Genomic DNA, 18,535 nt, shown 5'->3' with positions numbered 1-18,535 from the left:
AATTTGTTCAAAGGTTGTGTATTTTCTTACCAATTACCCTAAATTTTAATTCTAAGTCCATCAAAATTCTACTTACACATAAAAATGAATTGTACAGACTGCCCGAAAAATTTGATTCGTGGGCTACCTCCCCCAAACTCCCGTTCAATACCTTCGAGTTCAGCCCCCTATCGACAAATCTTGGATCCGCCCTGAGTATAATGTTGTTGCCCAGCCAAAGGAGACGCAACGGATAATAGAGGAATTGAGATGTCGCCATGTGAAAGGTGTGAATTTGGATTTTGGAGTGCTGCGGATAATCAGAATTTTGCAGGATGTTTGCTTACGAAGCAGCGACTTCGGATAATCTAATTAATTTAATGGAGTTTTCCTTAAATAAAAATTATAAATATATATAAATAAGCTAAGATAACATAATAATAATATTTGTAATAAATAATTCTGGTATTATATAATATTACAAAATTACTTTAAATTCAGAAAATTAAGAGAGATACAATATATATATTATCACTTAAATTAATTAGATATAATAGGTTAATCAAATTTATAAACAAAGCTCTTTTTATATTCAGGTGATCAATAAAATTGCATTAAGAAATTTCGAAAGGCACATCCCATCGTATGTTATTGTTAGGGATGTTAATCAGATCGACCCACTTGATTTCGCATCAGTCCTATCGATTTTAAGTTACTTTTTATTCGGATTATTTGGGCTTAATTTTTTTTGGAGCTAAAACTTTTTAGTTCTAACTCTCCTTTTTTGCCAATATATTCGAAACGATTCGTCAGTTTCGGGCTTTATTGACATCCATAATTATCACAATCGAGAGATACTTGTTGAGTATGGATTATAGTATATATATATTTTTATAAACATAGTAGTATAATATTTCTATTGAAATTCGCCAATTATTCTTATACTATATATTTGCTATAGAAATTATGCTGCATAAAATAGAACAGGATGCACTAACAAACATATTCCCTTAAAATTTTCTCATATTAGTATATTACATATTGACTTGTATTTCTATTTTTAAATTTATTAATTTACACAATGCAGTTTAACCAAACACTTAAAAGGCTGGAGCTCGATTTTCATCATTCGTAAAAAAATTATCGAGCTCGATTGTACGATTGAAGCTCTAGTTACTCCCAAAGCTTGAATTTAGCTTGTGAAAAGTTTGTTTAGTACAGTATAAGTTACATGAACTCTTTTTTGTGAGTGGTTATGCAAGAAACAACAACAATAATATTAATAGTTTAGCAGTGCATTTGTATGATGAAGACATCATTTAAAATTCTGTATTATCAATCTATTACACACATGTCAAGCATCTTCTAATACAATAGAATATTACAACCTAATTAGAAGAACAAAACAGGCAGCAAAATCTCCCAACATAACCAAAAAACGTCTGCACATGATCCGCACCTTCAACCGGAGACGGTTCCGGCGGCGGAAGCTCTAACCGCAGATGACGATGAAACGACGCAGCTGCGGCGCCGGCGCCATCTTCAGCGTCGACACACGCAGCTAACTCCATTGCTCGAGATTTCACCTAGAAACGCGCTAGCTCTCATCACCATCTGTCTGTGTTTCAATTTGTTAAAGTTCAGACATACATACCTGAGGCTGGAGCATGAATCTTATAGCTTCGGATAGGGATTCGACGCTAAGCTGCGATATAGAGATCGGAGCGGGTCCCACTCCTCTCCGATGAATTATGGCGCCCCACAGGAATTGATCGCCGCAGAATGGTACGATTGTGGTCGGACACTGCATTCATATACTATATAATATTGATTTGTTTAATTTTGGTAACAAAGCTTAGCTGAAAAATATTAATTACCCCGGCTTTGAGTCCGGCTGCAGTTGTTCCAGCTCCGCCGTGATGAATCTTGAGAAACAAATTAAGCCTTTTTAATCTCAATTAACTCATTCCTACATTGTAAGTAGGCACGCACAAAAAAATCTCTCATGAGATTATATTGTTTTTACAATTTGAGTTTAAGATTTTAAAAGCAAATTTTCTTATAATTTGATTTGGTGATAATTTAATGATTTGAAAAAAATTATTTTGCTTGGTCCCGCTTAATCTGCGACGAGGGGAATGTGTGCTAAAACAGAAAATATCCCACGACAAAGATGCATAAGCATACGGTTATATATAAATTACAGTCCCTAACTCACCACAGCGTAACATTGAGGAAACAACCAGTGGTGAGGGTAATCAGAAATCAAGAAAACATCTTCTGCAACACAAACATCATTCCTCTTTTTTTCTTTTTTCCTGCGAAATGAAAAATTAAAGATGATAATGAGCAGCATGCACTTACGACTGGCGAGGCCGCCCCACCCTGGGTCAATGATTCCTCTTTGCCCTGTGTTCTTCAACGCCTCCAAAACGATGTTTGTGGTGCTTTCCGGATCTTCTAGAGGCTTCCAAAACAGTCAAAAAATGAAGAAATTATATGTTTCCATTTGGAGAAGAAACTAGACATATAGATTCTGTAGTTTAAACTTAGTGAAATTACAATGGAGCTAATTGAAGTTAGTTGAGCCCGATCGAGCTTCAAATCTATCTGTTCGGTTCTATTGCACCCCTATGGGAGTCAAAGCCCCCAACAATTTTTTTTTTTTTTTAATTTTATTCTTTTATAATCGTTAAATTGTTGGTATTTTACGTGAGTCATTGTATAATAGTCTCATTACTAAATCACATTATAAGAAAATTATCTTTCAAAAATTTTAAATTCAAAATTTAAAATACATAGCCTACCATGCTCCCGAATCCGATATAAATTGGTGCAGCTCCCTTTTGCATCCACTCCACAAATTCTTGAGGAGGTTCGTATGTAGATCCAAGCTCCAGAAAGCAGTAGCCCACAACATCAACTAGTGGGCCCCAGTCTGCAAGTAATGAAAGTCATATATAGCATGAATCTTGGACAAATTAAGGAAATTATCAATAACTAAATTGTTGAACAAGGCCAGATAGAACATATATAGTGGCTAGCTATATGTGCTTATAAACAGGGACAGACACACAAATACAAAATTGGAGGGAGCCAGCTAGAATAATTTTTTTTCAAAGAGCTAAATAAGATGTTTTTATATTTACCATTGGGCTTGGGCAGTAGACAGGGACTCCACATGTAAGTTGTTGGGAGATGAGAAATAGAGACATGGTTTGTGTTGAAGAGTCCATTAATAGGGCCAAGATTAAGCTTGTTTTTCCTCAACTTATTAATGTAGCCTCTTAGCCCCCACCATATCACTAAATCAACAACAACATATGATAGCTGCAAAACATAGATAGTTAACTAAAATAAAAGTCAAAGAAAAAAGGTATTATTATTTTTTACTTATTGAACTATCAATCATTGTATATATGATGGAAAAATAGCATACCCAATATCCAGCTCTATGAGATATGTAGGGTATGAAAGGGTGAGGAAAGGCACATGTAGGCCTGCACATTTAGCAACCTGTAAGTATTTTAGCTTCATATTTAATTTTCCTAAAACAAAGAAAATGTTGATGTCTGAATAATAATCAACACACCACACACACACACACACATATATATAATCTATTTCAAGTAGTATTTCATCTCCGACGATTTTCATCTATGTCGAAATAGGAGATGAATTAAACAGTGTTTTTGGAACTGGAAAATATTCTTAATTCGAGCTAAATTCCATCCCTATTTTCTACTACATCGAATTTCAATTTCCTCGCATAATTTTCCAAATATATAAAATAAAAAAAATGATGAAAAGGAAGAAAATAAAACGTACGTCCAAGGAACTGTGAAGAAGATGTGAAGGGGAACACCAAGAGCTTCAGCCACATCTACACGTCCTGCTCAATTTGTTTTACACTAATTAATTAAGGAGTACTATTTATTAGATAAATTTGACATTTTTTTTTATATATTAGACAAAATATATTCACATAAAAACTAAAAACAAATAAAAGTAATCTTATATTTTACATGAAAAGATTATTTAAATTTGAAGATAAAAAAAAAATAATTTTCTTAAAGGAAAAAGATGAACTTAAATTAATCTGAAATTAACTAACCGTAAGTAGGAGGATTAGCAATAATTGCCTGGGCCATGAACGGTTCACCGGTAATCGGGTCGGGTTGTGTGCAGGCTGGAAGAAGAGATTCCATAACGGCTTTTAACTGTTTTAACTGTGTAGATATATCTCGCCGTGTAGTTAATAGTAAGTTTTGAGTCTTCATGAAACCTATAATATTTTTTTTTAAGAATTAGTCATGAGAGAAGGGATAAGGTACTGACCATCATATTTTATATGAGTGTGTCAATTTTACATCTGCCATGAAAACAAAATACTAATCTTGTTGTTTATAAACTCTCGTAATTATAAATATTGAGGAAAAAAAAACTAAGAACAAATTAATTTAAATGCATACAAGTAACCCATCTTGGCCTTATTTCCCTGAATTTCACCTAAATAATTTAGTTGCAATTCAGATTATTCCTGCAATAACAGACGTTTTGCAAGTAATCATAAAATTGATATTCTTTTGAAAATAGTTGTCATTTTAATATTCCCTCAAAAAAAAAAAGTTGTCATTTTAATATATAGTCAAAGCACTGACCATCGGTATACGATACTAAATTTACAGGATTGGCAAATCAATGAAATTTAATTTGTAATTAATGAGTAAATACGTAGTAAGGAGAAACGATGAAAATTTTCGATGAAATTTTGTGCATATCCGCCGCCAAATATTATACTAATATCGATGTGAGTTTAATTAAGAAGCTCAAACCTTGGACTATAACTCGAGGGTCGCCACCAAGTGGGTAAAAATCTACAGCGGCCGACTTCACCAATCCATGGAATTGAGAGTGAGTTGCCAACCTCACACGATGACCGTATTCCTAATTAATTATATATTTTACAATATTTTTTATATATATGCAGTTGGATAAATGTAAATGAAATATGATGAGATTGAAATACGATATATATGACTTGCCTGAAGTCTCCTTGCGACAGCCAGAAAAGGTTGAACGTCGCCTCTCGTTCCGACTGCAAGAATTGCAATGCTTAACTTTGGGGTTGATTCATTGCAATATTCAGTCATTGACATATCACCAAAGAAATCAAATAAAATGAACGGGTCTTAATAATGGATCAAACTAAACTGATGAGATTCTTTAGATAATTCAAACCGCTCAAATTTGGAACAAGAAATTCAAGAAACACAAACATATATGTATGTATGTATGTATACACGCGCGCCATGCAGAGCGGAAGAAATGAAATGATTATATTAAATTGTGATTAATTGTGTAATTAATTTCTTTCGTGCAAGCAACAGTATATGAAACAGGTTGGGCCATGTGACTCAAAACCAGATATTATGAAACTACAACTAAAATTAATTAAAAAAAATTGTTTCAGTTTACTAATATTAAATAAATAAATAATAAAAAGAGTAGGTGAGATGTTTAGCACTAATCAATACAGCTCATGGAGGTTTACGTTCTTTACACACTTATAATTATTTATTTGAAATTTGTAGCTAGCTAAACTTTCAGTCAGCGGTGTTTTTATTTTTCATTGAAATTAATAGTACTAATAAGGTTTGTATAAGTAACATTAAGGCAAATATAAAATTAATGCGTAAAACCTCGGAAATCAAATGTTCTTTCTTTTTTTTGAGGGAAAACCCACATTTACAGAGACAAGAAAGCAAAGTTTACTAATAATGTTCCTTCTACCTTCACTTAGTCAAACTGATAATAAGTGTTGATTCTACTTAATAAAAGAAACAAGAACACACACGAGATACGTGGTTCGGCCACGAATGACCTACGTCACGAAGAAAGATGAAGGATTCTTTATTTTACAGTGACGAAGAGATTACATCGACGAGCTTCAAACTCAATACACAGCTACACTTAACTCTCAATACAAACCTCTCCAACTACACTTTTCTCTCAACACAGAAAGCTTTTGAATTCAGAAAAGAAAACTCTAATTGGCAGATGAATCTAGCTAAGAACATCTCCACCGTTCATGCTAGCAAAGAAGTGTGATAATATAATCTGTTAGGATATAACAATCTAATCTGCACCAGACTTAATAGCATACCGCATCCATGCATATTGCAAAATAGTCCTTAAGCTTATATAGAAGCACAAACTACAATAAGAATGCCAAGTATTGTTGGAAATATGGTTTTAAGCTATATCTGGAAATTATTATTTAATTAAATATTTATTATTTAATTAAAATAATGATTGGATGTTAATCTACATCTCGAGTAGATCAACGTGACATACTTGAAGTCTCAAAACCGATTTCCGATGAGTGAGATATTGTATGTCAAAGTTTGGATGTTGAAGAGGAAAAATAACATTTGTTATGTTATCCCACATTGGAAAACATAGAGATGTTTTTCATGTATAAGAATAGCAAAGCACATGGAGTTAATAAATTGACTTGTGGGCTTGCTAGTGGGCTTGATCTAAGTACTAGCCTCGCTTGCACACACACGCGCGCCGCCGCCGACGATCGATCGGACGGACGACGACGTCGCCGCCGCCGCCGCCGGACGGGCGGGTCGGGTACGGGCCGCGGCCAAAGACTTGGATCTTGGTGCTTGGGGGTGGTGTTTGGGGCCCAAACTATTTTTTGGACCAACTCCATTGGGCTTTTAATTTTTGGCCCAACAGAATTTTTTTCTTGGCCCAACAGAATTTAATTCCCAAGCCCAACTGCCCAGCCCACATCAGCATGCAGCAGCAGAAATAAGAAGCAGCAGCAGAAGAACGCAAGTTACGACTTCTGCATGCGTATTCAATTTTGCAGCTAAGTTTTCTTCAATAGCTGCGCCCACCGGCCACCTCTTCAACGTTTACAGCTTCCAGCCACCGGAGTTGAATTCAATGAATTGAATTCATACTCACCACATGCCTATAAATAGGCCTATGGAGAGCATGCAGAATAACACCACAAAAAATCCTGCATTCTGCCATTTACAAACAACTCTCCCTGCAAACACTTGTGCTCAGTTCTTGATCCTTTTTAGTTCGCCGGAGCTCGCCGGATTGTGGTGCTACATCCGACGAGACGTAGTCGTTTTACCTTTGGGGAAGATACGCCAAACCGAAGAGCACTACCGGGGCGATAATCTTCTTGCGGGAAGAGATTCATCTCGACTCGACTTTGTTTATACGTATAATTTATTTATACAGTGTATTTCAGTTGTATCGAATTATTTGAGTTGTAATTTCTCAAATTATTTACTTTGTAATATTTTCAATTATTTTGAGTTGTAATTTCTCAAAATAAATATTTTGTAATATCTCGATCGTGTACCCGGTTCTAACAATCGCAAGAAGATTAATTTCTCTGCCGTTGATACACGTTCGAGAAATGGCTCACACCGACGTCAATATGGATGGCTCCACCACCTCTGCAACCATCGGTTCAACCACGTCGTCAATATTTTTCTCGTTTGCATCAACGGGGGCTTCAACGTCAACCATGGCCCCATTGCAAACTTCAAGAACTATTGGTCTTGCCGAGAAACCATCAACGTTCTCGGGCAAGAATTTCAAATACTGGCAAGAAAAGATGCTATTCTACCTCACAACCGTGGGGTTTGCCGGATTCTTAATGGAGGAAAAACCTCCAACCCCGAGTGAAGGGGAAGGGGAGACAAGCCAAGAAATTCGTGCCGGATATTTGAACTGGTGCCGCGGCGACTACTTGTGCCGTAACACCGTTCTCATGTCTCTGGACGAACGGCTCTACCGTGTTTTCAAGGTTCATGAAACCGCGAAACAATTGTGGGAGGCCCTTGATCTAAAGTATCAAGTGGACAAAGCGAATACTACCAAGTATGTCGTTGCCAAATGGTTGGAATATAAAATGGTTGACTCCCGACCATTGATGGACCAAGTGGAAGAATTCCAAAATCTTTCACATGAGGTTCAAGCCGAAGGGATGCCCTTGGCGGATGCATTGCTCGTTGCAATCATCATAGAGAAATTACCTCCTAGTTGGAGGAAATTTCAAAACCTTTTGAAGCATGAGCGCTCGGAGATGTCCGTGCCGATATTGTTATCCAAGCTTCAAATGGAGGATCACGTGAGAAGTCGTGATCAAAAGGGAAAAGTGGAGGCAAAGGCCAATCTCGCCGAGAAAGGCGGTCCCTCCAACAAACGCGGTCGCCCTAACCCTAATAATAAGGGTAAAGGGAAGCAAAGCGGTAATCAACCATCAAAGTTTGATGGTGTATGTTATAATTGTGACAAAAAAGGTCACATGGCTAAGGATTGCCGCAAGCCAAAGCGGAAGAAAGCAAATGGCAACGTGAACAACGTCGAGAAGGACTTCGACGATTGGAACCACGATGACTTTGCTGCCATGATCTCCGAGGTGAATCATGTGGACAACCCGAACGCTTGGTTCGTGGATACCGGCGCTACCGTCCATATATGCATAAATCGTGAGTTGTTCCACAACTACAAAGAAGTGGAAAACAAAACGATAATGGAGGCTAGCGAGCGGACATCCCAAGTCCTTGGCATGGGAGATGTGATTCTTCAACTCACGTCGGGCGTGGAGATCACATTAAAAGACGTATTACACGTTCCAACTGTCCGAAAGAATTTAATTTCGGGCTTTAGGCTTACGAATAGGGATTTTGAATTGTTTTTCAAATCTGACTATGTTGTAATACGAAAGTGGGGAAAGTTCCTAGGGAAAGGCTATGCCTCCGAAGGACTTTTCAAACTTGGTGTAAGAGCTTGTAAGCCTGCCAAGGCTAAAATCAATAAAGATGCATCAACCTCTTCTGCTTACTTGATTGAGTGTTCTGATTTATGGCATTGTAGACTTGGACATGTTAATCTAAATGCTATAAAGAGATTAGTAAAAATGAATTTACTAAAAGTTGATGAATACAACTCACAAGAAAAATGTGAAGTTTGTGTTGAAGCCAAAATGGCTAAGTTACCGTTTAAATCGGTAGAAAGGAGCACTCAACCTTTGGAACTTATTCACACCGATGTTTGTGATTTAAAGTTCGTGCAAACTAGAGGTGGCAAGAAGTACTTTATCACCTTTATAGACGATTGCACAAAGTATTGTTACCTTTACTTATTGAAAAGTAAAGATGAGGCTATTGAAGCTTTTAGAAACTTCAAAAATGAAGCCGAGAATCAACTTGGATGTCGAATTAAGATGGTTCGAAGTGATAGAGGTGGAGAATATGTAGCTCCGTTTGCTGAATTATGCAACGAAAGTGGTATAATCCATCAAACGACGGCTCCTTATTCACCACAATCTAACGGCGTTGCTGAACGCAAAAATCGAACTCTTAAGGAGATGATGAATGCATTGTTGATTAGTTCAGGATTACCCCAGAACATGTGGGGGGAAGCTGTCTTAACGGCCAACTATATCTTGAACAAGATTCCACTCAAAGGGAAAGATGTAACTCCCTATGAGCTATGGAAAGGAAGGAAACCTTCGTATAAATACCTCAAAGTGTGGGGGTGTTTAGCCAAGGTAGAAGTGCCTTTACCAAAGCAAGTTACAATAGGACCTAAAACGGTGGATTGTATCTTCATTGGTCATGCACTTAATAGCAGTGCCTATCGTTTTATAGTGCACAGATCGGAGATACCTGATATACATGTTGGGACAACGATAGAATCAAGGAATGCTATATTCTTTGAAAATATCTATCCTAACAAGGATAAAGGTACATCGAACTCTAATGATGGAGTTGATGGTGATGCTACAGGTTCTAAACCTATGGAAGTAGCTAGTAATTCTACTCAAGTAGATGATGCCACGGGTTCTAATCATGTACCACCTAATAGGAAAAGACCAAGGTCTAAACCTATGGATGTAGAACCGAGACGTGGGGAACGAGTTAGAAAAGCTAATGTCTATGGACCGGATTATGTTGTCTTGATGCTAGATGGCGAACCGGTGACGATTAAAGAAGCTATGTCTGGCTCAGATGCAGCTCTCTGGAAAGAAGCCATCGATATTGAGATTGATTCCATTATGCAGAATCATACTTGGGTGCTAGTAGATCTACCACCTGGTGCTAAAGCTTTAGGATGCAAATGGATCCTAAAGAAGAAGTACAAATCTGATGGTACTATAGATAAGTACAAAGCCCGACTTGTCGTTCAAGGTTTCAGGCAGAAAGAAGGGTACGATTTCTTCGATACCTATTCACCTGTGACCAGACTAACATCTATTCGGATGCTTCTCGCTATTGCTGCCTTGCACAATCTCGAGATTCACCAAATGGATGTGAAAACTGCGTTCTTGTATGGCGAGTTGGAAGATGAAATATATATGAAGCAACCTGAAGGGTTTGTAGTACCTGGGCAAGAGCACAAAGTATGCAAACTTCAAAGGTCTTTATATGGGTTGAAGCAAGCACCGCTTCAATGGCATTTAAAATTTGACAGTGTAATGTTGTCAAATGGATTCAGAATCAATGAGTGCGATAAATGTGTCTACATTAAGAATTCTAATAACGGATATGTTATTGTTTGTCTTTATGTAGATGACATGCTCATCATGGGAAGTAATTCCCGAGTGATTCAAGAAACCAAAGGCATGCTAAGTAAAAATTTTAGCATGAAAGATATGGGCTTAGCTGATGTTATCCTTGGAATTAAAATTCTAAGAAGACCTGATGGTATTACTATAACACAATCTCACTACGTTGAGAAAATGTTAAAGAAATTCAACGCTTTTGACAAGCCAATAGCTAAGACACCATGGGAACCTAGTGTGCATTTGAGTGTACACAAGGGAGAACCTGTTGACGCGATAGAATATGCAAAGATTATTGGGAGCTTGTTGTATCTAACAAATTGCACTCGTCCCGATATAGCATGCTCGGTCAACAAGTTGAGCAGCTTTACAGCTAACCCTAGTAATGAACATTGGAAAGCTCTTGAAAGGGTTTTGAGATATTTGAAATATACTCAAAACTATGCGATTCATTATACTAGGGAACCCTCTGTACTTGAAGGGTACTGTGATGCAAATTGGATATCTGATGCCAAAGACTCGTTTTCAACGAGCGGTTATGTATTCACTGTGGGGGGTGGTGCTGTGTCTTGGAAATCCAAGAAGCAAACATGTATTGCTAGATCGACCATGGAATCAGAATTCATTGCTTTGGATAAAGCTGGTGAAGAAGCCGAGTGGCTTAGAAATTTCCTCGAGGATATTCCATGTTGGTCGAAACCTGTGTCGTCCGTGATAATTCATTGTGATAGTCAAGCTGCTATCGGACGAACACAAAACCATTTGTATAACGGTAAGTCGAGACATATTCGTCGACGTCATAATACCGTGAGACATTTGATCGCTAGTGGAGTTATCTCAATTGATTATATAAGATCAATTGATAACATAGCAGATCCTTTGACAAAAAGTATCCATCGAGATCAGATGTATAAACTGTTAGGGGGAATGGGTTTGAAGTCCACAAATTAAGGATAATCATAGTGGCAACCCAACCATGATGACTGGAGGATCCCAAGAACTTGGTTCAATGGGACAACTAAGCTATGAAAATCCGTGTGTTGAACACTCGAATTGCCTATTCCTTGTAGAACAGTGAGTGTTCGGAAACCTGCACGTGGTGAGGTTAAGTCTTTGACTTTTAATGACTCTAGAACTCCTCGAAGAGGACAAGTATAGCAGGATACTTGAGTTAAGAGTCACCTATGTAAGTGTGAAGTGGGGCCGCTTCGATTGAAACACTTATGAATCCAAAGAGGTGTTCCAAGGCCAGTAATGGACACAAACGTGAGAACGAATAAGGATTGAAGCAATATTGTGTCAATATTGTTGACTTAGTATACACCGAGGAGGACTAGTTCAAGGAACACAATCCACTAGGCCGCCGGTATACTCGATAATATTGACTATGGCAGGTTCAAAGCCACAAGCTACCTTTCCAAATGCAATGTTGTATCTTAAGAGGACTGAGCTAAGTGTTTGCATACTTTCGCATACTGATTTCTCACTCATGTGGGGGATTGTTGGAAATATGGTTTTTAGCTATATCTGGAAATTATTATTTAATTAAATATTTATTATTTAATTAAAATAATGATTGGATGTTAATCTACATCTCGAGTAGATCAACGTGACATACTTGAAGTCTCAAAACCGATTTCCGATGAGTGAGATATTGTATGTCAAAGTTTGGATGTTGAAGAGGAAAAATAACATTTGTTATGTTATCCCACATTGGAAAACATAGAGATGTTTTTCATGTATAAGAATAGCAAAGCACATGGAGTTAATAAATTGACTTGTGGGCTTGCTAGTGGGCTTGATCTAAGTACTAGCCTCGCGCGCACACACACACGCGCGCCGCCGCCGACGATCGATCGATCGATCGAACGGACGGACGGACGACGACGTCGTCGCCGCCGCCGGACGGGCGGGTCGGGTACGGGCCGCGGCCAAGGACTTGGATCTTGGCAATTGGTGCTTTGGGGTGGTGTTTGGGGCCCAAACTATTTTTTGGACCAACTCCATTGGGCTTTTAATTTTTGGCCCAACAGAATTTTTTTCTTGGCCCAACAGAATTTAATTCCCAAGCCCAACTGCCCAGCCCACATCAGCATGCAGCAGCAGAAATAAGAAGCAGCAGCAGAAGAACGCAAGTTACGACTTCTGCATGCGTATTCAATTTTGCAGCTAAGTTTTCTTCAATAGCTGCGCCCACCGGCCACCTCTTCAACGTTTACAGCTTCCAGCCACCGGAGTTGAATTCAATGAATTGAATTCATACTCACCACATGCCTATAAATAGGCCTATGGAGAGCATGCAGAATAACACCACAAAAAATCCTGCATTCTGCCATTTACAAACAACTCTCCCTGCAAACACTTGTGCTCAGTTCTTGATCCTTTTTAGTTCGCCGGAGCTCGCCGGATTGTGGTGCTACATCCGACGAGACGTAGTCGTTTTACCTTTGGGGAAGATACGCCAAACCGAAGAGCACTACCGGGGCGATAATCTTCTTGCGGGAAGAGATTCATCTCGACTCGACTTTGTTTATACGTATAATTTATTTATACAGTGTATTTCAGTTGTATCGAATTATTTGAGTTGTAATTTCTCAAATTATTTACTTTGTAATATTTTCAATTATTTTGAGTTGTAATTTCTCAAAATAAATATTTTGTAATATCTCGATCGTGTACCCGGTTCTAACAAGTATATTATTTTCGGTTCGTAAAGGAGATATCACAACCTAATTTCAATATTATATTTTGATTTTAATATATAGAAATGCGTTGGAAAACATAAATTACAATAATAATAAATACAAGTAGGGATAAAGAAAGAACCAAGGCTAATGTTACACACTATGTTGGCAAGACAAAATTGCCCCGCAATATATAAGTCTATTTACATAGTAAGGATAGGTCACATGTGACCTTCCTTTGGCTTGAAATCATTCACTACCAAGCGAACTTTGTATATTCATCAACATTGAATTTCTTTTTCAACTTCCAATCATAACCAAGAATTCTGCCACTCAGAGTGCATCCGACCCCCCCATCCCATGTGATTTGTTATGATCACCTCCATGTATTCCATGAGAAAGTTTAGGTTCTTCTGAATTGCTTTCCTCCATTGAGAAACATCTTCCCTCGAAAGGGCTTCTTCGATCATTTTCGAATCCTCCACTTCTGAGTAACAAGCGGGACAAATTCTCTCCATCTTGTGAGGTCTCTCTGGGAGATTGTCAACATCATTGGTGGAAAATGCTTCTTCAAGTGTGTTCCACAAATCTCTTGCAGTTGTGTGCGTCGTGAAATGTTGGAACGTGCACAAATGGAGGGTGTTGATAATCTGATTGCGGCACACCAATTCTCCATTTTTCCAAGAGAATGTTGCTAAGATTTTGATCTCGTCAGTGCTATCTATCTCCCAAGGTGGGTTGGGATTTATCAGAAAATCATCTTATCCTACTGCTTTAAGGTAGAACAACATTTTGGTCTTCTTTCAATTATAGTCGTGAGCGTTGCCGGTGAATTTTTCTGGCCTTTTTCACTCATATGGATTAACTTGTGCTTTCCAACGACATAATTTTGTCTTACGAATGTAAGCTCTCTGTCCATTATATCGTTTCCATATTATAGACCACACGAGTTTTAAGAAAATGGTGGATAGTAACTGATAATAGTGAGTATTGGTGCGAGTGGAGTTTGGGTCCTACTATAAATATGTGGAGGGAAATAAATGTTGGAAATATGGTTTTATGCCAAATCTGAAAATTATTATTTAATTAAATATTTATTATTTAATTAAAATAATAATTGGATGTTAATCTACATCTCGAGTAGATCAACGTGATATACTTGAAGTCTCAAAACCGATTTCCGGTGAGTGAGATATTGTATGTCAAAGTTTGGATGTTGAAGAGGGAAAATCAGTTTCAACTTCTGCGTTCAACGATTGCGGCCACCTACCGCAGCCGCCGGAATTGACTGTTTCAACTTCTGCGTTCAACGATTGCGGCCACCTACCGCAGCCGCCGGAGTTGACTGCCGATCCGTTCACACTCGGTTTAACACCTATAAATATGGGTGTGTGGTGAGCTTTAGAATTCACTCGGAAAACTCACAACTCACAACTCACAAAATAGTCTGCATTCTGCATTCCACCTCTAGCTCAGTTTTCGATCCTTATTCAGTTCGCCGGAGCTCGCCGGATTGTGGTGCTACATCCGCCGAGACGTAGTCGTTTTACCTTTGGGGAAGATACGCCTAAACCGAAGAGCACTACCGGGGCGATAATCTTCTTGCGGGAAGAGATTCATCTCGACTCGATTTTGTTTATACGTATAATTTATTTATACAGTGTATTTCAGTTGTATCAAATTATTTGAGTTGTAATTTCTCAAATTATTTACTTTGTAATATTTCAATTATTTTGAGTTGTAATTTCTCAAAATATTATTTTGTAATATCTTGATCGTGTACCCGGTTCTAACAATCGCAAGAAGATTATTTCTCTGCCGTTGATACACGTTCGAGAAATGGCTCACACCGACGTCAATATGGATGGCTCCACCACCTCTGCAACCATCGGTTCAACCACGTCGTCAATATTTTCCTCGTTTGCATCAACGGGGGCTTCATCGTCAACATCTAGAACTATTGGTCTTGCCGAGAAACCATCAACGTTCTCAGGCAAGAACTTCAAATATTGGCAAGAGAAGATGCTATTCTACCTCACAACCGTGGGGTTTGCCGGATTCTTAATGGAGGATAAACCTCCAACCCCGAGTGTAGGGGAAGGGGAGACAAGCCAAGAAATTCGTGCCGGATATTTGAACTGGTGCCGCGGCGACTACTTGTGCCGTAACACCGTTCTCATGTCTCTGGACGAACGGCTCTACCGTGTTTTCAAGGTTCATGAAACCGCGAAACAATTGTGGGAGGCCCTTGATCTGAAATATCAAGTGGACAAGGCAAATACTACCAAGTATATTGTCGCCAAATGGTTGGAATATAAAATGGTCGACTCCCGGCCATTGATGGACCAAGTGGAAGAGTTCCAAAATCTTTCACATGAGGTTCAAGCCGAAGGGATGCCCTTGGCGGATGCATTGCTCGTTGCAATCATCATAGAGAAATTACCTCCTAGTTGGAGGAAATTTCAAAACCTTTTGAAGCATGAGCGCTCGGATATGTCCGTGTCGATATTAATATCCAAGCTTCAAATGGAGGATCACGTGAGAAGTCGTGATCAAAAGGGGAAAGCTCCAATGGAGGCAAAGGCCAATCTCACCGAGAAAGGCGGTCCCTTCAACAAACGTGGTCGCCCTAACCCTAATAATAAGGGTAAAGGGAAGCAAGGCGGACATCAACCATCAAAGTTTGATGGTGTATGTTATAATTGTGACAAAAAAGGTCACATGGCTAAGGATTGCCGCAAGCCAAAGCGGAAGAAAGCAAATGGCAACGTGAACAACGTCGAGAAGGACTTCGACGATTGGAACCACGATGACTTTGCTGCCATGATCTCCGAGGTGAATCATGTGGACAACCCGAACGCTTGGTTCGTGGACACCGGCGCTACCGTCCATATATGCATAAATCGTGAGTTGTTCCACAACTACAAAGAAGTGGAAAACAAAACGATAATGGAGGCTAGCGAGCGGACATCCCAAGTCCTTGGCATGGGAGATGTGATTCTTCAACTCACGTCGGGCGTGGAGATCACATTGAAAGACGTATTACACGTTCCAACTGTCCGAAAGAATTTAATTTCGGGCTTTAGGCTTACGAATAAGGATTTTGAATTGTTTTTCAAATCCGACTATGTTGTAATACGCAAGTGGGGAAAGTTCCTAGGGAAAGGCTATGCCTCCGAAGGACTTTTCAAACTTGGTGTAAGAGCTTGTAAGCTTGCCAAGGCTAAGATCAATAAAGATGCATCAACCTCTTCTGCTTACTTGATTGAGTGTTCAGATTTATGGCATTGTAGACTTGGACATGTTAATCTAAATGCTATAAAGAGATTAGTAAAAATGATTTTACTAAAAGTTGATGAATACAACTCACAAGAAAAATGTGAAGTTTGTGTTGAAGCCAAAATGGCTAAGTTACCGTTTAAATCGGTAAAAAGGAGCACTCAACCATTGGAACTTATTCACACCGATGTTTGTGATTTAAAGTTCGTGCAAACTAGAGGTGGCAAGAAGTACTTTATCACCTTTATAGACGATTGCACAAAGTATTGTTACCTTTACTTATTGAAAAGTAAAGATGAGGCTATTGAAGCTTTTAGAAACTTTAAAAATGAAGCCGAGAATCAACTTGGATGTCGAATTAAGATGGTTCGAAGTGATAGAGGTGGAGAATATGTAGCTCCGTTTGCTGAATTATGCAACGAAAGTGGTATAATCCATCAAACGACGGCTCCTTATTCACCACAATCTAACGGCGTTGCTGAACGCAAGAATCGAACTCTTAAGGAGATGATGAATGCCTTGTTGATTAGTTCAGGATTACCCCAGAACATGTGGGGGGAAGCTGTCTTAACGGCCAACTATATCTTGAACAAGATTCCACTCAAAGGGAAAGATGTAACTCCCTATGAGCTATGGAAAGGAAGGAAACCTTCGTATAAATACCTCAAAGTGTGGGGGTGTTTAGCCAAGGTAGAAGTGCCTTTACCAAAGCAAGTTACAATAGGACCTAAAACGGTGGATTGTATCTTCATTGGTCATGCACTTAATAGCAGTGCCTATCGTTTTATAGTGCACAGATCGGAGATACCTGATATACATGTTGGGACAACGATAGAATCAAGGAATGCTATATTCTTTGAAAATATCTATCCTAACAAGGATAAAGGTACATCGAACTCTAATGATGGAGTTGATGGTGATGCTACAGGTTCTAAACCTATGGAAGTAGCTAGTAATTCTACTCAAGTAGATGATGCCACGGGTTCTAATCATGTACCACCTAATAGGAAAAGACCAAGGTCTAAACCTATGGATGTAGAACCGAGACGTGGGGAACGAGTTAGAAAAGCTAATGTCTATGGACCGGATTATGTTGTCTTGATGCTAGATGGCGAACCGGTGACGATTAAAGAAGCTATGTCTGGCTCAGATGCAGCTCTCTGGAAAGAAGCCATCGATATTGAGATTGATTCCATTATGCAGAATCATACTTGGGTGTTAGTGGATCTACCACCTGGAAGTAAAGCTTTAGGATGCAAATGGATCCTAAAGAAGAAGTACAAATCTGATGGTACTATAGATAAGTACAAAGCCCGACTTGTCGTTCAAGGTTTCAGGCAGAAAGAAGGGTACGATTTCTTCGATACCTATTCACCTGTGACCAGACTAACATCTATTCGGATGCTTCTCGCTATTGCTGCCTTGCACAATCTCGAGATTCACCAAATGGATGTGAAAACTGCGTTCTTGTATGGCGAGTTGGAAGATGAAATATATATGAAGCAACCTGAAGGGTTTGTAGTACCTGGGCAAGAGCACAAAGTATGCAAACTTCAAAGGTCTTTATATGGGTTGAAGCAAGCACCGCTTCAATGGCATTTAAAATTTGACAGTGTAATGTTGTCAAATGGATTCAGAATCAATGAGTGCGATAAATGTGTCTACATTAAGAATTCTAATAACGGATTTGTTATTGTTTGTCTTTATGTAGATGACATGCTCATCATGGGAAGTAATTCCCGAGTGATTCAAGAAACCAAAGGCATGCTAAGTAAAAATTTTAGCATGAAAGATATGGGCTTAGCTGATGTTATCCTTGGAATTAAAATTCTAAGAAGACCTGATGGTATTACTATAACACAATCTCACTACGTTGAGAAAGTGTTAAAGAAATTCAACGCTTTTGACAAGCCAATAGCTAAGACACCATGGGAACCTAATGTGCATTTGAGTGTACACAAGGGAGAACCTGTTGACGCGTTAG

At 38.6% G+C, this 18,535-nt stretch overlaps 2 protein-coding genes across 3 annotated transcripts in view; both read right to left on the bottom strand.

Moving 5' to 3' along the window:
- The window catches only part of LOC130992384 (T-complex protein 1 subunit beta-like), a 629,300-nt gene that overhangs the window by 319,808 nt on the left and 290,957 nt on the right, over positions 1-18,535 (bottom strand). The gene's annotated exons all lie outside the window — the stretch shown is intronic.
- On the bottom strand, positions 1,254-5,343 carry LOC130992474 (sterol 3-beta-glucosyltransferase UGT80B1-like). Of its 2 annotated transcripts, XM_057917128.1 has the most exons (11): positions 5,025-5,343; positions 4,815-4,926; positions 4,094-4,264; positions 3,808-3,871; positions 3,419-3,479; positions 3,129-3,309; positions 2,787-2,917; positions 2,198-2,446; positions 1,857-1,904; positions 1,634-1,783; positions 1,254-1,565 (listed from the first exon to the last, which is right to left on the bottom strand). In XM_057917128.1, exons 1-11 carry the CDS (start codon positions 5,136-5,138, stop codon positions 1,368-1,370), a joined length of 1,479 nt encoding a protein of 492 aa, XP_057773111.1. In that variant the 5' UTR covers positions 5,139-5,343; the 3' UTR covers positions 1,254-1,367. The 2 variants fall into 2 exon arrangements, with proteins under 2 accessions (XP_057773111.1, XP_057773117.1); XM_057917134.1 differs by lacking the exon at positions 1,254-1,565 and having other exon boundaries at positions 1,635-1,783; positions 2,344-2,446; positions 5,025-5,339.

This window comes from Salvia miltiorrhiza, chromosome 1, assembly GCF_028751815.1.
Source record: "Salvia miltiorrhiza cultivar Shanhuang (shh) chromosome 1, IMPLAD_Smil_shh, whole genome shotgun sequence".
Taxonomy (NCBI): Eukaryota; Viridiplantae; Streptophyta; class Magnoliopsida; order Lamiales; family Lamiaceae; genus Salvia; species Salvia miltiorrhiza.
The sequence above is the reverse complement of the archived record's forward strand: the minus strand, read 5'-3'. Positions and strand labels throughout refer to the sequence as shown.